General features: G+C 48.9%; 9 protein-coding genes across 9 annotated transcripts; 5 read left to right on the forward strand and 4 right to left on the reverse strand.

The window, feature by feature from the left end:
* Positions 1-444: 444 nt before the first annotated feature.
* Positions 445-1,747, reverse strand: N7532_002541 (cystathionine beta-lyase; the record flags this gene model as incomplete). Its single annotated transcript, XM_056615035.1, has 2 exons — positions 445-1,476; positions 1,532-1,747. The coding sequence occupies 2 exons, from the start codon at positions 1,745-1,747 to the stop codon at positions 445-447; spliced, it is 1,248 nt and encodes a 415-aa protein (XP_056478007.1).
* Positions 1,748-2,682: 935 nt separating this feature from the next.
* Positions 2,683-3,982, forward strand: N7532_002542 (iron-sulfur cluster-binding protein, rieske family domain protein; the record flags this gene model as incomplete). The annotated part of the gene is made up of 2 exons (XM_056615036.1): positions 2,683-3,512; positions 3,574-3,982. The coding sequence occupies 2 exons, from the start codon at positions 2,683-2,685 to the stop codon at positions 3,980-3,982; spliced, it is 1,239 nt and encodes a 412-aa protein (XP_056478008.1).
* Positions 3,983-5,187: 1,205 nt separating this feature from the next.
* Positions 5,188-6,676, forward strand: N7532_002543 (fungal specific transcription factor domain-containing protein; the record flags this gene model as incomplete). Its single annotated transcript, XM_056615037.1, has 2 exons — positions 5,188-6,096; positions 6,146-6,676. The coding sequence occupies 2 exons, from the start codon at positions 5,188-5,190 to the stop codon at positions 6,674-6,676; spliced, it is 1,440 nt and encodes a 479-aa protein (XP_056478009.1).
* A 1,564-nt stretch (positions 6,677-8,240) lies between these two features.
* On the forward strand, positions 8,241-8,652 carry N7532_002544 (membrane transporter; the record flags this gene model as incomplete). The annotated part of the gene is made up of 2 exons (XM_056615038.1): positions 8,241-8,340; positions 8,369-8,652. The coding sequence occupies 2 exons, from the start codon at positions 8,241-8,243 to the stop codon at positions 8,650-8,652; spliced, it is 384 nt and encodes a 127-aa protein (XP_056478010.1).
* A 204-nt stretch (positions 8,653-8,856) lies between these two features.
* N7532_002545 (membrane transporter) lies at positions 8,857-9,258 on the forward strand (the record flags this gene model as incomplete). Its single annotated transcript, XM_056615039.1, has 2 exons — positions 8,857-8,881; positions 8,936-9,258. 2 exons carry the CDS (start codon positions 8,857-8,859, stop codon positions 9,256-9,258), a joined length of 348 nt encoding a protein of 115 aa, XP_056478011.1.
* A 406-nt stretch (positions 9,259-9,664) lies between these two features.
* Positions 9,665-12,266, reverse strand: N7532_002546 (GTPase-activating protein GYP7; the record flags this gene model as incomplete). The annotated part of the gene is made up of 4 exons (XM_056615040.1): positions 9,665-10,312; positions 10,369-10,631; positions 10,689-12,069; positions 12,120-12,266. 4 exons carry the CDS (start codon positions 12,264-12,266, stop codon positions 9,665-9,667), a joined length of 2,439 nt encoding a protein of 812 aa, XP_056478012.1.
* A 3,544-nt stretch (positions 12,267-15,810) lies between these two features.
* On the reverse strand, positions 15,811-16,293 carry N7532_002547 (uncharacterized protein; the record flags this gene model as incomplete). The annotated part of the gene is made up of 1 exon (XM_056615041.1): positions 15,811-16,293. The coding sequence occupies one exon, from the start codon at positions 16,291-16,293 to the stop codon at positions 15,811-15,813; it is 483 nt and encodes a 160-aa protein (XP_056478013.1).
* A 4,506-nt stretch (positions 16,294-20,799) lies between these two features.
* On the forward strand, positions 20,800-21,778 carry N7532_002548 (TatD family hydrolase; the record flags this gene model as incomplete). The annotated part of the gene is made up of 3 exons (XM_056615042.1): positions 20,800-20,814; positions 20,866-21,050; positions 21,142-21,778. The coding sequence occupies 3 exons, from the start codon at positions 20,800-20,802 to the stop codon at positions 21,776-21,778; spliced, it is 837 nt and encodes a 278-aa protein (XP_056478014.1).
* A 149-nt stretch (positions 21,779-21,927) lies between these two features.
* On the reverse strand, positions 21,928-23,751 carry N7532_002549 (uncharacterized protein; the record flags this gene model as incomplete). Its single annotated transcript, XM_056615043.1, has 3 exons — positions 21,928-22,386; positions 22,440-22,887; positions 22,943-23,751. The coding sequence occupies 3 exons, from the start codon at positions 23,749-23,751 to the stop codon at positions 21,928-21,930; spliced, it is 1,716 nt and encodes a 571-aa protein (XP_056478015.1).
* Between the last annotated feature and the right edge of the window lie 161 nt (positions 23,752-23,912).

Genomic DNA, 23,912 nt, shown 5'->3' on the forward strand with positions numbered 1-23,912 from the left:
AGGGACTGCGGTACAACTTGGCTATGCGGACAAAATGGGCCCCACGTCATAAATATCTTTGTTGAGTAGCTTTGATGAGATATGAAAAGCGAGGGAGAGACCCTGGATTGTGAGGATTGCATTATAAATCCGCGATCCTCGGATATTGCCCAGTTTGGACTCGGAGTCCGTAGATAAGCTCTGACCGGGTCTTCCATTGTTATTCGGTAGCACAATTGCATCTAGCCAGAGCCACTATTGTATGACTAAATTGCGTTGACTATGTTAAAAAATTTAAAAATGCAAATCGTTTTCATAGCGATGGTGAGACAGTAATGTGGAAGGGGCCTAGTCGTAGTAATGTCGTTTTGCCCATCGTGGCTTGAATACGAGCAATAATTCGGCATGTCTATATACTCTTTATTTGATAGAAATACAAGAATCACCCATAAAAGTGGCAACCATCTAACAGCTCTTCAACAAACTCTCCAAACCCTGAAGAACATCATGCTTCAGATCCTCAAACTCCTCGATGCCACAACTAATTCGTAGCAACTTGGGATCACACCCAGCATCACTCATAGCCCGCCACTCCATCAAACTCTCCACACCGCCCAGGCTAGTAGCATGCTGGAAAACAAACATCTTACTCGGCAACTGACGAGCATGATCCGGATTCTTCGCCAAGATAGAAAACACCGGCCCAAAGCCACCGGGCATCTGCTTCCGCAGCCACCCATCCTTCAAATCCTCATATTGGATTGATGCATGCTGCACACGCTCCAGAACCTGTCCAACAGGACTTGCAGCGTTTGAAATTTCCTCCTGGAGCCACGCAACAAGTTTCTCGGCAGTCTGAGCCTGTCTTGTTACACGGAGGTGCATTGTGCGCGCAGACCGGATACCCAACCACCCCTCAAAGCTACCCATCACAGCGCCCATATACTGTCGATCCTTGTGAAGAGACTTCAACCAGCCTCCTTTGGCTCGGTCCGGGTGAAGCACCAGGAAACCGCACAGCATATCCGAGTGACCGCCAACATATTTTGTTCCGCTATGCATGACGATGTCTGCTCCAAAGTCAAGAGGGTTCTGCAGTGGAGGTGGAGCGAATGTGGAATCCACTGTCAAGTATGCGCCCTTCTCTGTTGCTTTTGCGCGATAATAGGCAAGGTTGCGAGCTTCGCCGGTCGGATTGAGGGGTGTTTCGACGTGGATAACATCACCATGGCCAGCCTGCTCAATATCTGTCAACTCGAGCTTCTCCACGTTTGTCAATCTCTTGACGATGTCGAGCACGCCATGGCAACCGTGGTATCCGTCTCCGATAAAGACGCGCTTTGGGTTGATGAGGACCATCATTGCGAGGAAGGAGGAGAGACCGGTCGAGTAGGAGATTACTTCGCCGCCGAAGAGGCTGCGGAGGAGGACCTCCAATCGGTTGGAGTTTGGCGCGGTGTAGCGGGAATATACGTGGGAGTCACTAGGGGCGTTGGGCTGGATCTCGTCAGTGGAAAAGAACGAAGCTGGTTCGGTCAGGTTGGGCACGTACATCATTATTCTCCTCCGGGACGAGGTTCTCAGGGTCGCGCGCGTAACGGAAATTCACAGCAACGTGCATTCCAGGCGCAATTGCTCGGTGCGGTGTCACAAAGTCGTCGGCGTGAACGGCTCTAGTGGCCATGCCCATTTCGGGCAAGGCGTTGTTCAGGGCGTCGCCAGTAAGGACGAAGTTTGAGTCATTCTGACTGGTACGGTTGATTGTCATAGTCTTGGATGCACAAATCGTGATGTTTGGAGGACTTGAGTGACGAGCACCAAAAGGTAGAGCCAGAGCTATTCGTGATGAACAATATATTTCAATTCCGAGTGGGGCTTGGCTTCTTTGATGAACTAGGTATTGGCGAATGAGATGTTGATGTTGTTGTTTAGGGTGCATTGACACATGACCGGAAAAGGCCGTGTTTTGTAGGACATCTCGTGGATAAACACAGCGGTTTCTATATTGATTGAGGTACTCAGTGGAAATGAAAGATATGTCTTCGAATCAGCAAAATCTCAGAGCTCGCATATTTGAAATTGTCTGCATCAATTGCATCGATTGAAGGGAATGTATGATTACGACTCTCAGCATGTTTGTCACTATATCTTCACGGAGCAAACCCGTGTCTGCCTGATGCCAGCCATTCTCAATCCAAACGACTTGACAGTTGTCCTTGTGACACCGCCATGTCATACTTCCTCGCATGAATCAGACCAGCACATCTCGTATCATGAATTCCCTTCTGGACCAATTCAAGCGCCGGGGAACTTCCGGCCACGTGATCGGGAGCATGCCGCCACGAGTGCAACCCAGAACTGTGCGTGAAGAAACTCTATACCTTAGCAAATGCACGGACCGCTACGCTATCAGCTAGCACAGGGACCCAGATTGGCCTATGGTCACCCTAACGTACTATGAGGTAGGGGAACGCGGTGCATCTGCCGTCGGCTTTTGACCGTCTCAGATCAACGCGGCTAAAGTCCCTGTCATCATGAATTCGTTATCTGGTCGCGTGAGCGGAGATTGGGTTTTCTTGACGACTTGAAACAACATCACAGGGGGATAAATGGAGGATGTGGGAATCTGCAAACCCAGACAAATCGACCAAGACACTTCCATCCCATTATTAAGTGATTGATCGATCTTCGAACTCCACAAACATGGCCGCTGCCGTCGCGTCCCTTTTTGGGTACAAGGAAAATAAACCCACGCTTGATGTCAAAGCACCAGTTGAGCCGCCAAAGGCGCTGCCGGCCTCTTGGTATCGCTCGCCAGAGATGTACGAGCTCGAGCGACGAGCGATCTTCTCCAAAAAATGGATTCTCATCACCCACAAACTGCGTTTCGAGAAGCCCGGTGACTTCCTCCGCTTCCATGAAGCGGGATTCTCATTCTTCCTCTGCCAAGATCGACAAGGCAATATCAACGGTTTCCACAACATCTGTCGTCATCGCGCCTTCCCTCTCGTCCAAGAAGATGAAGGCAACGTGAAGATTCTCTCATGCAAGTACCACGGCTGGTCCTACGGTCTGAACGGAAACCTGGCCAAGGCACCACGCTTCGACGACGTGGAGGGTTTTCAAAAAGAGAACCAGGGTCTTCTGCATGTGCATGTACACATCGATGAGCTCGGATTTATCTGGGTGAATCTTGACGCTTCTTCAACTCCCGTTCCCTGGGAAGTTGATTTCAAGGGCGTTGATACCCAAGAGCGATTCCAGAAGTTCGATTTCAGCAAGTACAAGTTCGATCATACATGGCATATGGATGGTGATTATAACTGGAAGACGCTGGCGGATAACTACAATGAATGCTACCACTGCACAGTGGCCCATCCCGACGTGGCTAATCTGACCGACTTGTCATATTACTATACTATTTCCAAGGCGGGACATATTCAGCACTTCGCACGACCAAAGGAGGATAAAGTGGAGGAGGATATCCAGAATGCCAGCACCTATTACTTTCCGAATGCTTGCATGACTGTCTCGTGGGTACCCAGCATATTACCCCGAATTCGGACAAGGCGTGTACTGACTTTATCTTCAAAGTCCTCACTTCTTCTACATGATGCGCTGCGTACCCACATCAGTAAACACCTGCTCGATGGAATATGAAGTATACCGACACACCGAATCATCAAATGAAGACTTTGAATACATCGATAGCTTCTTCAAGCGAGTTCTCACAGAAGATAAATATCTTTGCAACGCTGCCCAGAAGAACCTGAATGCCGGTGTGTTTGTAAACGGCCAACTGCACCCTGAGCTCGAGAGCGCACCGCTCTTCTTCCAAAATACTGTTCGCTCGCTCCTCACATCGCATCGACGGGACGAGCAAAAAGAAAGCAGAGACATATGGCCCGCTCGTCAGAGCACCGCCGGCTCGGCGACTGCGGAGGATATGGACTTTTGCTCGGGACTGGCGTGTTCGGCGGAGAAGAGCGAGCTGGAGTGGTGATGGCATGTGTGAATTAATTGGCTGCTTGAGTTTGATAATGAAGGCCTAGAATGCCCTTTTGCCTGTACTGTGCTTATCCACCTACCCTGGTCGATCCTTACTAGTAGTCCCTGCTAGTCCCTAATAGAATGAAGTAGACTAATCAGAGGCACGGTTGTATCATTGCTTATCGCCCCGTAATCGGTGGGTCACTTGGGCTTCTCCGCACGCCCAAACGGCTTCCCACCCGAAACCCCGCTCTGCATTCAAAAGGCTGCTGACACGCTGGCGAGATTGAACATAGCTAATTCCACACGGAGTGCATACCCTTAATGAATCCTCGGGTCAGCAAGAGATCCCACCAGGCCTGCGAAAACTGTCGGTGAGTTGATAAGCAGTTACTGTATGGAGTTGCTCCATACTAACATGCAACAGGCGAAAAAAGACGAGATGTCCAGGGGAGCGACCCGCGTGCTCAACTTGCACGCGATTGCAGCAAACATGCCAGTATAATCGAGGCTGGGGCTCCTGGGAGGGTTCGACTGGGATGGTACGCGTTTCAGTGATACACGGCGGCAATAATTGCTAATATAAGCAGGAGAATCGATTGAAAATGCTGGAGGAGAAAATGGATATTATGCTCGAAGGGTCAGTTCTATTTCTTTTGGTCTTTGGCATGCTAGACAAGAGCGCTGACTTTGCAACAGATCAAGTCACCAAGTCGGCAATCCGGGGACCCCGAAATCCTACTCGCACGGGTCTGAAAGTCGTGAAGCCACCTCTGAGTCAAGCGAGGCGCGAGATGTAGCAAAACAAGGTGTACCAGATGATGATACAACACTGCAACTGGTAGATACGATGCCCTTCTCCCTACCGCCGAAAGAAATCGTGGCAGAGTCGATCAATCTCTACTTCCAGTACTGCCACAAGCAGCCTTTGTGGCTCCTCGATCCTGAGGAACTTACCAATCCAGAGCGATGTCGGAACGAGATTTTATTTGGAGTCCTGGCTCTCTCACTCCGCTACTCTTCAAATCCATACCTAGAGGGACGTAAGGATCAGATGTGTCGACAGTACGCGGAGTCCGCCCGAGGCTTAATCATGTTTCGAATCGCACAGGGCAGTGTGGATCTTTCGACAATGCAGAGCTTATGTCTCATTGCGTTAGCTCAATATATTGGTAAGTGCTGCAAAGCGCTGCATAACATGACTATGTTGCTCACGTTATGGAAGCAAATGACACAGATCTGGCGATGCTGCATATCGGCCTGGTTACCAATCTCGCAAAATGCGGCGGACTTGACGTGGAGCAGGATGATATCTCATTATTTCCTGCCTCGGAGTCGCGAAGACGATTGTTCTGGAGCATCCATTTTCTTAACCAGCAATACGGCCTGCGCAGTATGCAGCTTAACATGCTCCACGATATCCATCGGCCCGTCTACGAAACCTTGAACATGGGATCGCCTCGACAAATGGGAACTAAGCCACCTGGGCTTCCTCAGGAAACTGGCATATTCACTTCCAGAGGCGATATTTGGGTTTACATGGTACAATTGGGCTGTCTCTGGTGCGAGGTACAACAATACGTCTCGCACTGCTCGAGTGGAGATCTGACACCTCCTTGGTCGGTAGAATCCGGCTATTCTATCCTCGGGGCGCACCTGATGGATGTGGAGACCAAGTTTCCGACTGTTCATCGCTGGGACTCTGTTCGGTTCTGGGAACAGCCGAAAGAAGACTTACACGCAGAACGGGGGTATTGGAGTCCCTGGGTATATCTTCAATTCACCTACCACGCCATCCATAGTGTCCTTAATCACCCGTTCATTTATTCTTGGCGACCACAACAGTCTGCTCAACTAGCTGTACCCAACACATTTTGGAAGACATCTTCTGAATTAGCACTGATTCATTCGACATGGACCGTTCGACTGATTGAAATGATCACCGAGAAGGAGTATCAGCTTTCTGATCCCTTTTTGGCCCATGCTGTATCAATTGCAGCGACTATTCACATCTACTACTGCCGCGCAGCGGATCCTGCTATCCGAGAATCTGCCCAACGCAGCGTAGATGTGTGCATCAAATTCCTCGGAGAATTGGCGCTGAAATGGCCGCGGTGCCAACCAATGGTGAGAAAAAATCACATGCATCTTTCAGGATCCAAATAACAGTCATCAGCACCAAAAACTACAAACCCTCGTCCACTCGGCATTCACCGGAAGTCCAGACGTAAATAACAAGCGCTCATCTCGCCGCACACTTTCAATAGACACAGCTCTGATGTGGGACATCCTCCTTCACAACTCCTCCCGATCCTCCTTTTCTTCTCCGGGAGAAGGCCTCTTCGATATCTCCTTCCTACAAGCCCAAACTCCAAACGATAAGCACCAGGATAAAGTCACCGTCGAGACGGAGATCTTCCATCGTTCAAGCAGAGCAGTGGACACCTCTGATGGCGGCCAAGCTCTTCCACCTTATTCAAGTAAAGTGGGCGACCGAGCCAATTCTACGAGTCCTGTTCATGGACCCTGGAATGCAGATACCATTGGCAGTGACACGACTCAAATCCCACTACCGAGGGAATCGCTTTATTCTGGAATCGGCCTCCAGGGTGATATGTCTTTTATGGATATCACCCATGATCCTTTTTTCCAGTTCCAGGATCATCAGCAGCCTTATCTTGGCATTTGGGAGATTGGGAATTTGTAATACTACAAGTCTTTACTTTCTGCTTTATCCTTCGCTACATGCATCAGCGACGTGGCTTCACGAGAATTGGATCATTCTTAAATAACGAGGTAAATTGAAATTAATCATCCTCAGCTCGGGCTTCATCAGTTGATTTCTCACGGCACTGTTGCACCTGCCAGCATGTCTCTCCGGTGTTAAAGGCGGCCCGGAAAATACATCCGGAAGCTCTCCGTCGTTCGCCCAACATTTAGACCGAATACTAATCATAGTTAACACACATGATAGGCCCGATAATAGGTAGCGGCCGGAACCATAGCGACTCTCTTCATGAAGTCCTAGTTTCACACGCTGAGAATCCGAGCATGGAAGGCGTACTTTCCTTAATGACCGGAAACCGTCCATAATTCCCCGGTCACATGAGCGGAGCCCCGAAGGGAGCTATAGAAGCATGTAATCGTCACTGCATTTCGCGGCGGGTTTATATTTCCCAATTGAGATCTCCTCAGTAAACCGGTGGTGATTTGTGCCCGCATTCCTTATCGCTCCGCATTTGGGTGCTTTAATTTGGTCGGATAGCTAGGCTGGCGAGATGGGGGGATTGCCCTTCTGACTAGGCGGTCTTGTGCTGGGAACAGTCCATGTAGACCCCAACAGAGTGAAGTAAATCGTGGCTGTAGGAGGCCCACTTGGATGTCGGTGGTAGAGTAAAGCTAAAGCGCGGAGAGCGGTATAAATCGCAGCGGTTATCAATCAGCGATCCACACCGGGGTTGTTGGTATCGTTTCCTGCCATTGTATCTACAGCTGGTGCGGGATAACGCCAATTATTTGATTTATTCCATGTCTGCATATTAATCACCCTTTTAATTTTTTTTAAAAGGCTTTCGTGAGATGGCTTCAAAGTCTAACGAGATGGGCAAGTCACAACACCAGAAAGGGGAGCAGGACTCAAGCAATGCCATTCCTGGTCCCGATGTGTATCGCTGGATCAAGTTGATCAAGCTCTCGCGGCAAAAATGAATTTAGTAAACGATGTACGTGACCGCTTCGGACCTACTGGACCGATTTTCATCAAATTATTTTTGACCTCCACAGGCAACTGATTAAATTGGATGCACGGCCTACCACACAAACTATTCTCTCTGAATGGCTTCGGGTGAGTCCAGTCAATTCCAAGTGTAATCAGAAAGAGCGAAACGCTAACTCATTTACTCACAGCTACGGACTCGACTCCCTCCTCCTCCTTTTCCTCATGTCCATTTCCTAGGGTTTTAGGGTTTTAGGATTTCCGCCCGACTAAGTCGTATCACAATACCCTCCGAAGTTCAACCGAGGTGCACAACTGGGCTTCTACCTCGCACTGCTAGTCGGCGCGCTGTTCTGGGGTAGCACAGCCGACATCATCGGACGAAAATGGGCATTCAACTTCTCACTTCTCACCAGTGCCATCTTCGCCATCGTGGCGGGCGCGGCCCGAACTACGCAGCTTGGTCGACCCTCGTCGCCATCTCGGCTTTTGGCTCTGGCGGTAATCTGGTCGTGGACACTACTGTGTTTCTGGAATACCTCCTGTCAAACAAGCAATGGCTTTGACTCTTCTGGCGGGCTGGTGGGGCGTCGGCCAGACTGTTGCTGGTCTGGTTGCTTGGCCTTTCATGGATATGTTTTCATTGTCCCTTTTTGGTATGCCCTAGGTACTGACTTATCCCAGCGGGCTATAGTTGTCCCTCGCATGCTCCGTGTCATCGTGATTCGGTTCCACGAAACGCCCAAGTACCTCTTCTGTCAAGGCATAACGAAGAAATCATCAAGACCGATGATAATCTCGCACAGAAGCATGACCAGGAATGCCGCCTCACCCTCGATCAGCTACAAGCCTGCGGTCAAATTCACAGCACACACGCGCAGAACAAGGCCACTTTCGCCGAGGTTGGAGTGCATATCCGAGGTCTCTTTTCCGCGCGTTTCCTTACTTTCTCGACGACATTGGTCTAGCTTTCTTGGGCGTTGATTGGGTTTGGGTATGCGCTTCCCTATATCTATATCCCGGAGTACGTAGCGTCTCGTGGTGCATCGACAGGTGAGACTTCGACATAGATCACATGGCGAAACTATGCGATTCCGAACCTGTGTGCGGTTTCTGGTCCGATCATTGCGGGCTTTATGTGTGAATTGCCATCTTTAGGTGGAAAGTGAACGATGGCTATCGGTGCTTTCACAAATAGTGAGTCACAGCAAACTTCTTAAAAAAAGAGCAATCCAGCTGACGCTTAACCAGTGGCATTCTTCTTCGGCGATGCAGCCGTCAAAACAGGCTCTCAAATTCTAGGATCCTCATGCGCAATCTCCGTCTCGATCAATATGTACTATGCAACCCTGTACGCCTATACAATTGAGATCTTACCTTCTGCACACCGCGATACTAAAAATGGCATTGCGGTTGCGCTAAACCGCTTGATGGGCATGGTTTCTGCGCTTATTGGGGCGTTCACGTTGACATCCACTACGGTCCCTATTTACGTATGCGGTGATCTTCTGAGAATGTGTGGTTTTTTGACGATTCTTTTCCCCTTGGAGTCGCGCGGAAGACAAAGTATCTAGATTGTCTTTTGTGGTTAGGCTTGTATATAAAAATTCATCTCAGAATATGTTTTGCATTACGGGAATTGATTTTATCAATAGATTGTTTTCCAAGAAATCAAGGCTTGTTCTTACTTTAGAGGATAAATGACATTTAAAAATATTTTGCATTGCGCTTGTGCAGCTCCTGATCAGAAAATAAGACAAGAGAAAAACGCTATCATACAACGCCTGAGCAAACCGTCCGTATACTTGGATATCACATTGCCGATAGCCCTCATGAAAGCAATACAAGCTAAGTGGCGCATGATGTACATTCAGAAATCATAAGATCGTAACCGAGAAAGGGTACCACCGTTCTACTACCCGAAAAGCAGGTAGGTTATCTCAGATTCTTCAGGACCACATTAACAGTTCACCACGTCTGCTAGCGCCTCCAGGGGACGTCCTTCCTAAGCAGCTCACGCAGCTCCGGGGAAATGACCTTCGGCTTGTCCTTATCAATCGCTTGCTGGAGAGCGGATGGGGGGTTGACAGAGCTGCTAAATCCAACAGTCAGTTGTTGAGCTTGCTTGCCCTTGCCAGCGTCCGATATGGGTTCGGTCCCAGAAGTGGGTCGGCGTTGTTGGGCACTAGGGGCAGCAGGGAAGTTGTCCTTCTTGTCGATGGCTTGAACTGCACGTTCGAAGCGATGGAAAAGTGACTCCGCTCGGGTGAGGATGGGCACAAGTTCCATCGTGTTGGAGAGTTCGTTGATATACTTCAGAACCTCGTCGAAGTGCTTAAGGTGGTCCATGATGATGTCGCGATGTTTCTCGAGAATAGCGAGCGCAATGAAGAGGTGGAAGCTGCTGGAGAAATAATCTGTCCAGAGCGTCTCCCAGAGACGGAGAGTATCGCTCCATTCGAATTCCCGCTTGTACCAGACTAGGAGCATTCGGAAGAAGAAAAAGAAATTTGTGCTGTCGGCCGATTGCAAATGCAGGTAAAGCTGGGGGTCCATGAGTTGGACGAGCTGGTCAAGGGCAAGAAGCTGAGAGCGCATTCCGGATTGATCCCTGAGGAAGTTTCGTTCCTGCTTCGTGTTGGCTTTGGTTCCATTGAGACTATGGAATACATTGCGTAACTCACCATTCGGTCCATGAAGCCTACGAAAGCCCAGAAAGCAACCGCGTCGTCTTGCATAACAGCATAGAGTGGTGCCAGAAGATCACTCATTCCTTGGACGTAGCCCAGGTCCGGGTTGTACTCGTTGTATGTAAGAAGCATATCCTTCATCTGTTCCAAGTGCACATTTGTGCCTGTGTCTGCAAAAGGAGAGTCGGGGTCGGGGTGTGGTATATCTTCTCCCGCAAAAAGAGGAATAGTCCGATCAGTGCGGTGGACATCCTTCTCTGTGTGGTATGTTAGTGAACGGATCCCTCACAAAGCTGGAAAGAAGTTTTTCTGACCTATTCTATTGCGCTGTTCTCGCCAATTTTCATACTCCTCTGATGTTGAGTTGCCTTCCACGAGGCGCTCCCACCATCCCGCTTTGAGTCGAACGTATTCATCTCTCTTCGAGTTCATGATTGCTTGACGCTCATCGTGGCTACTGTCCCAGGGGTACACTCCCAGTAGGAAGAGCCAGGCTTCTTTACGTGTACCATCGTTTGGATCCAATCCTCCATGGAAAATTCGCTCTTTGACCTCTTCTTCCGTTACTTGCAGCCTTCCAGACGTGGGGTCGAAGAAGCCTTCCCATTCGGGAAGAGCGAGGGTTCGCCGGCGTTCCCGAAGAGCAAGATTTCCAGTTTCAAGTTCGAGAATCTCAAACTCTCCAACGGAGCTATCCTCAGACTCAAGCACATCTTGCGCTGTCCAGATACGCTGCTTTCGTTCCTTTTCGCTTTGCTCCGCAATACTCATGGCCCACCGGGCGAGGTAGATCCGAGCGCTGTCGAATTCATCTTGCAGGGTCTGGATCTCAGGGTTCTTCATGAGACGCCGCATCTGCGGTGGAATGCGTGGATTCTCAACAATGTCGTTTGCAGTTCTCCTGGTGAAGGTGGTGATTTTGCTTAGTTGCTCCAGCACTTTCCACCGGGTCTCTTTGAGTGTTTTCATGAATGGGTCCATGCTCGCATCCCTCGGGGCAGCACCTGCGCTCGGTCCTGCAGTCGCGGCTTCCGGTTGTGCTTTGGAGGCCACCGTGCCGTCTCCGGGTACCAAGGCGCGTCCGAACGATAGCTGATCTTCGGCCGATGGGTTGATTAGATAGGCATTTCGATCGACCGATGAGCGCTCCACATCAACATATCTCCGCAGCCACCTCAACACCTCATCCCCACCCCAGAAAAGACTACCCTCGTTGTCGAAAGGGTCGAAACTCTCCTTGACCAGCTTTTTCTTTTGAAGAATGGTGGATTCGCATTCACTGTCGTGGAAGAACAACGCAGGGAAGCTGTCTCCGGAGCGAGTATTGATGACCAGGCTTCCAAACCACCAGCCAAAGCTAGGAGGGCGCACGAGTAGAGAGTAGATCTCGGATACGGGGACGGCGAAGGAGTAGAGGCCGATCGGGTCACGGTAGGTGGTCGTCATCGGAAGGGGCGGGACGAGGTATCGCTGGCGAGGAGGTGCATCATCGTCACACAGATCAACCTTCACGTAGGTATCATAGGCGTCGCCCAAGGATGTTTCGGGTACCCAGGCTAGGAGAAACGAGGCGGCTTCATTGTTGCGGGATGAGCCACCAGTGGAGTGGACCGGCGCGGGTGGGGGCTTTTGTTGAATGAGGGCGATAAAACCGGCAATATTGTCTTTGGAGGAAGGGGTTGGGTGAACGTAGACCTGGTACATCCGTCAGTATGCGATGAAGCTGAGCGTGGGTGAGAGCGTACTTTGCTTTTAGAATAGAGCAGCTTCACTCCCTTGCGGGACTGGGCATGGGCGATGGTGCTGTACTCGTCTTCATCCTCGTCACTGACATCGTAGAAAGATGCAGTGGGTGACGGAGGCGAGGCCGGAGGAGTGTATTTGGCCGCCATGCTGGGGTCAAATGCGATAGTTGTAAAGTTGAAGAAGCACAGTTGGACAGGCGTTGAAGACGTAATGCCGATAAGATAAGCCGGCCGCTCCACCGCGCGCGCGAAGTACACTGGCGGCTTATGACTGTCTTTTCCTGCTGCTCTCGCCTTGCATTTTTTGCTACCGATTTTCTTTCAGTGAAATCAGTTTGTCTTTCTACATCAAAATATTATATTTTTGTTTTCTCTCCCCGGTGCAGTCGTGGCGAGTCGCCACCGAGCTGGAAAGCGCCAGGCAACAACAAACCCCGCAGGTGGAGTCAAATCATGCCATTAACATCATCCAGCATCAAATCAGATAGATCAACCACTTGTGGTCTTAAAATTAGAAGTTGTAAACCTTCCACGCTCTTGTTCTTTATTTCTTTGAGGCAATGTCATTCAGCTGGCATCCATATCACTAATATTGAGGCCTATGTCGTCAATATATATCTCACGGAAGAATCGACAATAATTATTTCTGATGGCCGCTGGTACTTCTGAATTTCGACGCAGTAACTAATTCTTGAACAGAATATTTTTACCTTATTCGCGATTCTGGAATTTTACTGTAACGATACAGTCTTAGTGATAGTAGTATTCCCAGTGCGAAATTAAAAGTCGAGTCCCTGGTCATCAGGTGGCCAGTCATCCCCTAATGCGGCTTGGAACCACGGGGTGGGTGCCATCACGAGGACAACACCCAAATGCAACATTGAAATGTCTGCAGCTATAAGAAAGGATATGGAAACCAGGTGTGCATATTAGTATGCTCAGGTATTTAGACAGAACCTACCTAATTTGGTAGTCTCTAAGTTTATTATCCTGTCGTGTTGCTCAGTCTTTTAAGATTTTCGGGCCAGCGGCTGTTGATGTATGTGGAGATATAATTTATTATAATTGAACTTATCGTACATACGACCATAGGGTGTGGAGAACAGGGCTTCCCGTCCGCTCAGCCGTACTTAAGCCACACGCCGGCAGGTTAGTAGTATGGTGGGTGACCACATGCGAATCCCTGCTGTTGTATGTTTTTTGTTTTTTGTGAATTCTTATAAATACTTTTTTACTCTTTTCTTTTTTTGTATGATACTAATGCTTAGGTACCTTGTCGCTGAGGTTAGGATTTTGTCTATAAACGAGTGACTCAGGCGGTGTGCGCTTCTTACCTCAGGCAGATTGTCTACTATCTTGTGGGTTGACACTTGGTTACTGTTCATCATACGCACAGTTATCAACATCTTCCTCACTATTTAAAGGTTTCAAAAGTCTGTGCTATCCCACTTTCTCGTCAAAATCTCTATGTTTAGCCTTCCAGTTATTAGGATAATGCTGGGTCTGGATTCTCTCCAAAACAAAGTCGCGAATATCTTCATGTCTGGCAGTCGAATTGTGATAAAGTACATCTCGCACGGCTAATTTAAGCTGATGGCTTGCTTCAACCTCAATACCTCCCTTCCGGGCAGCGTAGAAAACTCTCACAGGTAATTGACCTCAATCTCCTCATTTTGGCTTGTAATTAAATTTTGGCGTCTTTTCGGTCATTTTCGGACTTCCAGAGTAATTCCTTGATGTGGAGAGTTGCTCTGCTTCAGAACGGACGGTAGTGATGAACAATGACTGGCCGAAAAGAAGATAACCTATCAGCCATAGTCGCCATTAGCCGACGCTGTCTACGAGTATTAGAAGCGTCGAAATTTGGAGGACTTCGAAGAAGGGCGATCCACAGATCGCAGGGTCCTGTAGGGCACTTTTTTCTTCGATTTCGTCGCTCTTGTGATTTCGAAGTCTCATAGTTCAACTCTATTCTTGTTGAGACGTAATCTTTGTATTTGTTTATTCCCAAGGCTGTCAGTGATACCGCTTGTTTCGTCTGACGTTCGGAGGCTAACTCACACATGCTTTGCAAGATCTGTAAGATTTTGTTAGCCTCTCCAGAAGAATGACATTTAAACATAGTGAAAGAAAGAAGACAATGTAATACCTCTCGATTGGCTAGGCATATCTTCCTCTCAGCACTTGTATTGGGAATTTTCGTGTATTTCTCTCGGAACGTCATGGGAAGCACAGGCAATGTTTCGCGTGGTTTATTGGTAACGGGACAAGCGGTAATAGTCGTGCTTGACGTCGACAAAGTGGTTATAGTAGACAATGATGTGATCTCACTCGTGGTACTCGTGGTAGATATTGTCGGATTCAACGTGGTTTCCACCAGTGTCGATGTCCAACATAAGCCAGAACTGTCACAAGTCCCATTAACTGGGCAGCACCCTGGTCACAACAGTTATAGTCTGTTCCACAATTGACGGGCCCCAGCAGCAGCGGCCTTGAATTGGGTCAATCCAGGTCTGGCTGCAAATGCAACATTCCATACTCGGTGGGTTGCATGCGCTCAGGACATTTGCCACATAGGACTCGCTCCTGTCAGTATAGCATATATTAAGATGGCAAACATATAAAACTGGGAAATCATACCCCAGCCTGGACTTTCGCATTGAAACTGTTGCCGTCTAATCAAATTGGTAAGGCTTGTTTTGTTCGCCCGGAGAAGTCTGTGTCAATGGTCGGTGCCCCATCTCGTAGCGGAAGCCACTTGTGATTCATGCTGATAGCCCTGATTTGTTGTTTCTGTACGAAGACAAGGCGCGATTTGCCTAGACATAGAAGAATGATGACCACGGATTGGGAAAACATCCTGTTCTGTTCTTAAGGAATGCCGTCGGGGATAGCTGGAGAATATTAGAACACGGAATCCTTTTAAAACGAACCTACCCTCTGCAGGTGGGCTGTGTGTAGCATCCAGGGGGTTTGGTGTTTAAGGGGCGCAATGCTATCTAATAGAATTTATACCAAGCTCCAGCTGAGCGATTCGTGCAGCGGTCGCGAGATCTCGTGCGATCGAGAGTGAATCTCATCCTTCTTCCCCTTCTCACCCGGGTCGCACGACCTTATGGCGACGCTTACCCATTTCTCCCACTACGACGACCCTTTGCAGAGCCAAAATCATGGCGAGTAACTGTCTATACCAATAACTACCTACTACTACTTTAAGGAACACGACGACCCTTAGACCCTACTATTGGTAGGGCAGCAAGGGCACACTAGTCCCGACGAATTAAAAAACATATGAAAGCAAAAACATACAACAGCAGGGATTCGCATGTGGTCACCCACCATACTACTAACCTGCCGGCGTGTGGCTTAAGTACGGCTGAGCGGACGGGAAGCCCTGTTCTCCACACCCTATGGTCGTATGTACTAGATAACGCCCAGAACAGATTTAAACCACTTTACTTTATTGTAAATGTACTAGAAAATGGAGAAAGCCCCAAAAAGATCCATGAGCTCAGGGAAATACACTTTCCCTTAAAAACCATATTGACTTGACGTTTCAAAAAAGGGCAAAATATGCAAAATACTGTCTCTAACCTGGCAATCCAGCCAGAGACGAAGATAAGGCACGAGACACCAAAAGCCATTGCGTCGGAACCTCTCGAGTTCAAAGTACTCGAAAAAAACAAAGAGCTTATACATTGAAGTAACAGATAGCACTCAGATCAAACGAGAAGGGCTCAAATCCGGACTGATGACCACAAGTCGGCTGCTTGTCCTGGCTGTCATAGTCGTATCCATTGTAGGCAAAAGAGATACTGCATCCAGATTGTCCAGCAGGAGGGTTCCAGCAGCCGGTAACGTTGGTGTCCGAGCTAAGACCACCACCAGAGAAAAGACAGTTACTGCAGAAGGAGTCTTGGTCGGTACAGGCGACAGGATCGATCTTGGTGCCCTGCGCGTTGAACAGCATATTGCTGTAGAAGTAGCCGGTGCCTCCCTCGCCTTCGCCATTGGCGCCACCCTGGTTGGGAATGGTGACTCCCTCGCACTGCAGGACGAATTGGGAGTTACCGGACTTGTCGCTTGGGTCGCGACGGGCGAGAATGTGCGTCTCAGGGATAGCGGTGGCCAGGGCGAGCCCGATAAAAGCCGACAATGCAAAGGTGAACTTCATTTTTCACGGTAGTATAAAAAACTGATGGATATTTTTCGCGGTGTGAAGAAAGAAGTGCTGCTGTCTGAAGTTTTTGCAGAACATCCCCGTGCCTTATATCTTTACATCCATCGGGAATAAGACTACCTTCGCCCGAAAACAGAAAAAGAAACAAAGTCGTTGCAAAGGTTCCTCAGGGCTTAATCCCGGTTTGCTTGAAGATCGTGAGGGCTTTAGCTTCGGCCCCCATACTGATCGGCAAAACCCGTAACAATAGTCTCGCAGCATCCTCGATTCATACGTGCAAGCCAGCAGTCAGATGCAGCGAAGGTCGACATGAAAGATTGGCCAATATCGCAATTCGACTACAGATTCTCTGGCCTCCTTTACATCGACACCTGGTGTCAATTGAGTCAAATATCCTGATATTTACCAGTTCCCTCTAGTCTAACGTACTGGACTGCTTAGACACCTTTAGTCCGGTCTCGGGAAGGCAACGGCTCACCTCCTTACATTGAACCCTCATTGTACCTTGTTGCTGCGGAACTCATCACAGTATAGCGAAGCATGTATCTCTTAGTAAAGCTTACGCAGAGCCATGTTGACGTCACAAATCACACCGTTGATAGTTACCTTTTCTTGATCAGTGCTTACGGTCCAGGGCAACTTTGCAGGAATCGTCCAGTCCCATATGGGGCCGTTTGCGATCGATCAGGAACCGGATTTTGGATCTACAATGAAACTCGAATCACCCAAAATCGAGCGATATAATGTCAATTCTCGGGAAAGGAGACCCGAAATGAGTTTTCAGGCATGATCATCGCAATATGAATTTTTACCGGACAAACAGGATTCAATCGACACTCGCTCTCTTGTAATATCATATGATGTACCCGACACCATCGGCAATCGATTTCGCCCCAACATCTTCACGATCGACAGAGTAAGCTGACGTAGCTTTTTCGGTGAAAATGTAACTTCATATTGATCTAGATTGACTCTGCACCCCTCACCTTTAGGAAGGTCTTCAACGTCAAGCATCCGACTACCCCCTTGGTCAATTGGACCGCAGGATGCACGGTCGCATTTGCTGATAGGCTTCCCTTTCCCAGCAAATGCCAAAGTATATACCCTGTTTGGTGCGTGCTTTCGATATTTGTTGACGCCTCAGGCGTCGGACATGCAATACGTGGGGACGTGGCAGCCCGGCGCTCATATTGCAGGACCTTCGCTCCGCCCATGCAATACATCGTGCTTCTTGCTCCGTTTCCTGCGATCAACATTGAAATACTTTCACATCAACCTGGCCTCCCAGGCTCAACCCCAGTGGGAATATGGGGGCCGGTCTCTGCCGTTTGGGTGGGGAACACGTCGAACCCTTTGTTTACCTCCAGAGATGTCAAGCAAGGCAATTCTAGATCTCAAAGCCACTTTTCTGCCCCATCGACCTCCCGCCAATGTGAGCTTTATCGAGGACTTGATGACTGTCGCTCTGACAGGTCACTTACGCATCCCGCAGCGGCTGGGCTCAGCCTTTGAGCCTGAACCGATTTGATCTGGCGTATTTTGCCGAGTGGCTAGGTATCTTCTGGCTGACGACACATTATTACCTCGCGATGCTGCCCAGGCGGCAAGCAGTTGACGTCTGGAGTCTTCGGGAAACCTTTTACTGATCTCCTCATGAACGACCACTGCTATGGCTGGCAGGATTCTATTGTGTACACTTTTTCTGTTATGCGCGACACATGCTTGGGCACAGTGGACATCAAGAGCCGACCAAGCTTCGACCCCGACTCCAGTTATTCATATCGATGCCGATCGAACCCCAATTTCAACACCGTCGGCTCCCATCTACCTCCCCGTTACACACAAGTGGCCGGATACTCTTGGTATTGCAAATGTCAGTGGTTCACTACGATTGTGGCATCATGGTGGCGTATTTCCCGAATCTTAAAAGAGAAATTCGATTCAGATGCCTGGATGTTTCTTCTGGGAACTAACTGGGCAGCCATCGACATTTTTCGGGTTTTTCACAGTATCTCTTTCACAGTATCAGCAGTATACCGTCTGGCTCACCGACGTATCATACATAGCTCAGCAGCAAAATGGCTTCTCCAGGGGCCGCAGTAAGCGTAATGTCTTGGAGACTTTCTATGCACCGCTGCAGCTGATCATCACATTTTGCGTATTCAGAGATCCCTCTCTGCGCCATCGTTTGGTGACCCTTTTAATCGGCCTCTCATTGCCAATCCTGGTGTCTGTCCTTTCCTATTTGTTTCCTTCTTGCTCCTACAACATTGTACCAGCATTTTACTGGCCTGTAATAGAAGACTTGGTGCATGACTTGCCGATGCTGCACATAGGGCTGGGAGCTGTATGCTTTTTTACTAGAGCTGTGATAGAAATGATAAAAAATCTCGCTATGGTGATATTTCGAACCGATTGGGTCAGGAAATCGCGCGCAGTTCAAGCCTTTCTACGCGTTTCCATCATTTTTCTCGCTACATCAGTCATTTCGACTTTTATCTCCACGGTTGTGGGCATCATTTCTGGCGAGACTTACTGGGGATGGGGCATTTCCCGACATGTGCAGTTTTAGTGATTCATTTGGCCTACATGCTGTTGTTATATTCTTTCGCTGTTTTATTCTGACATCCGTGCTTGCCATAGGATATGTTTACAAAGCTTATGTGACTCGCAGGGTCGAAATTTTGAAGTCGTGCTTCTTTTATGCCATGCAGCCCACAGTCCATGAGAAACAATGATCAGTTGTTCACACTGTGCACGGGATTGATTCATTTCGTCGGTTGTGAGATATTTCCCCGTATCTGGATATAGCTTAGGAGGAGGTACAGGGAGCAAATGGAAATGATTCGACGTGTGGAAGGACAGTTAGAAGAATTGGAGATGAAACGAGTAGCACAGCCAGGCGCTGGCGAATCGTGATGAAGAAAGAGCTATTGGAGATGAAACAGAATAGCACCTACATTGATATCGCGTTCTTCGCTTTCATGCCTTCACTTTGAACTCTCATGATCTAGTACCATGTACCATTCTGCTCTATAGTTAAAGATGTGTTTGGGCCTGCGAATGAATGGCAAACATACTCTTCGGGAGAAGGGCAGAGACTCATATCCCTAATTTCTTCATCGTGAGCCGCTAGCTAGACGTAGAATGTAGTACTGATCAATAAAGTCTCAGAGCCGCTAAGGAAATCCGCACCAGACAATATGCTGGATGCGGAAGGGAATCTATTTCTCAAAGAGCGTGAAAAGAGCGCCATTTCAAATTGTTTGTGCACTCCTGTTGAAAGTAATGATTATAGCAGACTTCTGAAAGCGTCACAGCCTGCCTACCTGAATATTTGCTCCTTGTATCCGATGTGGTTCTCATGAGCGATTTTATCCATAGCCTCGACACTTGGCAGATTACTGAGCCTGCTCTTTTTTTCTGTTCAGATCGTTTCCATATCGAGAGGGCCATTGTTTCGTGTCCGAAGATTGTTCAAGAGGGCAATTACATCGCAGAGCAAGAATATAAACCGTGCATGACCGCCTTTACTAATACAACGGTCTCTTGGCGCAGAGGTTACCGCGTTCGGTTTTGATCCGAAAGATCGCCGGTTCGATCCCGGCAGAGACCTTTTTGATATATTTTTTTTTTCGTCCTTGATTAAGTTTGAGCCTTGTCGCGTGTAACTTTGATCCATAAAGTTTCTCAAAACGGCTGTATATCTATCTATATTGCGTGTGTGCCTAGGTAGTACCGAGAAATTTGCCGTGACGTTCGAACATAAGTTTCATCTGTATAATAATATATTGAAGAGGGCAACGCTCAATGGCAGCACGCGCTGAGACGTGCGGGTCGATTCAACTGAAAAACCACCACGAGACACACACGTAGCAATCAGAAAATAGCGAGAACCCCAAATGCAGGGGTCAGGTCGGGGAGGTGTAAGAAGGTGCATTCTAGAACTAGCTATCCGGCCACCGTATACTGCCGGCTATGTCACATAACATGGATGGCACCCATGTAGTAGGGGGAAGGGGTCTCCCCACTACAATATATAGTTCCCACACCTTCCACATTGCGGGAACGACACGCGTGAAATGACCATTACCAATCAGAGATTACCAGGTTAAAGCGGAATCACATATCGTTGGTGATTTATTGTCTATATCAAGACGACCTAGTAATTGACAAAATGTATGTTTACGGTGCAGAAGACCCAATTGACCTAACGTGCTAATTCCCGTGTCTTGGCTGCCAACAGCGCGCCGCTCCACAGTCCTGGTATCGGGTACACGTACCCGACCGCCAAAAATCTCCCAAGATCGGTGCAGTTTCCCCAGCAGACCAGAGAATCGCGACTAATGCCAGCGGACACACAGCACACTCTCGACTCGACTGAAATTTGAAGATCACAACGTCCGCACTACGCCAATTTTCTTTTTCGCAATTGAAGACCGAAGATCTGCGAGGACTGAATCGCAAGTGTTGTGTGGGGAAGTTGCTCAGCGAACGGCAATGCGGTTCTTCGATGTATGTAGATATCCGCAGTTGTGAGGACAGTCCTTAATTATATTCTTCCAGGTGGTCGTCACTTTCACCGCAGATCAATTCCGCGGTATTTATCGCGGCAATCAATACCACGAGCCCGACTTCGGCGAAGTTCTGAAAAGAGCGAAAGACTATGGCTGTGAAAAAGTCATGCTGACCACCATGTCGCTGGACGGAGCCAAACAGAACTTGGATCTTGTCAGACAATTTCCCGAGATGTGCAAAATGCCACTCGGCGTCCATCCATACCACGCGGGCCAGATACGAAAAACAAAGTTCTGAAGACCCAAAATTGAACGAATATCTTAGCTCTCTTCGTGAATACGGAAAGTCTTTAATCGCCGAGAGTCCTTCTCCCCTCGCAGTCTTTGGTGAGATTGGCTTGGATTATGTCTATCTCGACTGTGCCGATAAAGAGATGCAGCTGCGTGTGTTCAAGGAACAGTTGGACATGGCGACGCAATTCCAACTTCCGTTATTCCTACACGTTCGCGAGTCGACCGACGACTTTATCTCGATTATCAAGCCGTACTTGTCAAAGTTGCCCCGAGGTGGCTTGGTGCACTCTTTCGCGGGATCGAAAGCGGAAATGCTACGACTTGTCGAACTGGGCCTCGCTATCAGTGTGAATGGTGTTTCTTTCCGGACGGAGGAACAAATCGAAATGGTGAAGGGCATCCCGTTGGAGAGACTTCAATTGGAGACCGATGCTCCGTGGTGCGAGGTTCTCGGAAATGACCCGGGAATTGAGCCCTTCCTTGCTACCGCAAGACCTCTGCCGCCTAGTTGTAAGCATAATAAGTGTGTACTGGGGCAGATGGTAAAGACGAGAAATGAGAGTTGTACCATCGAGCGGGTTGGGTTGATGGTAGCGGGGCTAAAGGGAGTAACGACGGAGGAAGTCGCAGAAGCAGCATGGAAAAATAGCTGTCGGATGTTTTGGTAGGCTGTCCTCGTGGGCCATAATGAACCCGACGAAGGGTCGAATAGATACCCCAAAAACAGACTTTTGCTTGAATAGAACATGTATGGTACCGATGTCATGGCATATAATATAATATTGGGGGTCCTCGAGATTCTTTCCGTTTGCTACTCTCACGGAAAATAGCCGGAATACTGTAAAAATGCCTCGTCCACTTCCGGAGTCTTATCTCCAATTCGGCTCATCTCCGCGTAGTTGAAATTGCTGTAGGACCAGTCATCAGAGAATGACTCTGGCATCATGTCGGATGAATCCTGTCCGGCCGCAAGTTCATTGCCGGGAGAACCCGCCGGCGCGAGAACCAAGTCATCAGGACCTGCTGTATGCCCATTGGGGTTGAGGTTGAGATGCATGGTAATCGGCTCGACCATCATCGGGAGACTCTGACCAATCTTCGTCAGCAGCAAAGGCAGAAATCGGACCCTCCCCCCAGGCAGGTCATGGATAAGCGTAAAGAAATGTTTGAGGTAATCTTGCGGTCCGAGTTTGAAACCCGAGGATCGTAGACCCGCAGCGGAGAGACAGGCCATAATGTCAATCAAGGTGCATGTGACCTCGAAAATCTTCTCAATCTAGGTATCTTTTAGCATCCGGCAGCCAGAGAAGAAAGCTCAAGAATACACACCAGCCCCACCCCGTGCGTCTGCATACCCTGTCTTGACAACTTCCACGTTGCAAGACACAAATCCCTCGCGATCAATAGCGGATACCTAAAATCCATACACACGTGTGTCGGACTGGTAGATAGAAATCCCGCCGATGTCGAAAGTTGCCAAATCATGATTCGAAGCCATTGCTGCGATACGCGCAAATCGGCCATGAGCACATCTGGAAGTTCGATATCCGCCGGGACGGCATTTTGTATCTGTTCTTCGAGCTCGACTAGTGATCCCATAGAGCATGTCGTGTGGTTTCCATTCCATTGACTGAGGAATTGTTCATTGAATGGCCGGTAGAGGTTTACCAGACAGCGGAATCCAATCGACGCTGTATCTTGCGGGTGAGTATCTGGCTCGGGAGTTTCGGAAGTTATTCGGAGGGTGATGGGTCGATGCCGCCGGATGGCATGGGCTCTGCCAATAGGTTAGACCCTGCAAAGAATGAAGAACATAGGGACAGAGGGATTACCTCTCCGAAACCAATAGTAACCAGAATAAATTTCCTGCCCCCGATTCATCCTCATCGGGTTGAGTCGAGCCTTGATTGTCGAGAGCACTGGCCGTATATAAGGTCGTCGCTTCTCGTAAAAAGTAATAAGCATGCCGTTGATTGCCGAGGCCGATGTGGCATCCATAAAGAAGAAACGCAATTATAATGCTCTGTCTGACAGGCTCCATGAACGGATCGAGATGTTTCCGAGCATCGACGGCCTCTTCCACCAACGCGTCTTGTATCTGTTTCTGCGAAGCGGTATTATCAGAGTTTTGAAATGCAGCACTGACGCAGTAACCCGTCTGCGTAACCACGAAAGCGCAGAATGCAGTGACCAAGCAGTAAGCATGGAGACATTCGTCTGCCCGGTCGATCTGTTTCTGTAGACATACAGGTTCCAGGATAGGTACTGTCCCGCGCATTCTCGAGAAGAAGTACTCAGAGCATGATTGTACAAGTTTCTGGTGGACAAGACCCGGAGTTCGGGAAAATTGACATCTGTCGGTTCGCTTTGGTGGAGGCGGGCGGTCGGGGGCGGTGATGAGCCCAGGAGAGGTTGTTTGAAGAGAATTTGCGTTGGTTTCTTCAATTTGTCTTTCTTTTCCCTTGAGTTCCTGTAGTATATTGGCCGTTTTGCCCTGTCGCCCTTTTTTCTGACGTTTGAGTGATGTCCGACAGACCAGGTCCGCCGATTGACATGCGTTGCATGGCCGAGTATCGTTGCAGCGGATTTTCCGGCGCCGGCATGCATCGCAGGCCTGTTTGATAGCCTCGTTATCTGGCATTCTGTTGGTTGTCGGCCGTCAGTGGATTGTGGAGTGCGGACGCGGAGGGATGTCGGGGGCAAGTCGGGCCAAAGCGGAGGTGGAGTCTGCGGAAGAGCGGAGCCAGATTGGGGTCGAAGCGGGATGGGTGCGGTACTTCTTACAGACACGGAGATGATTGG

Source organism: Penicillium argentinense, assembly GCF_028826775.1.
Source record: "Penicillium argentinense strain IBT 30761 chromosome Unknown utg000003l_segment0_segment0, whole genome shotgun sequence".
NCBI classification, from domain to species: Eukaryota; Fungi; Ascomycota; class Eurotiomycetes; order Eurotiales; family Aspergillaceae; genus Penicillium; species Penicillium argentinense.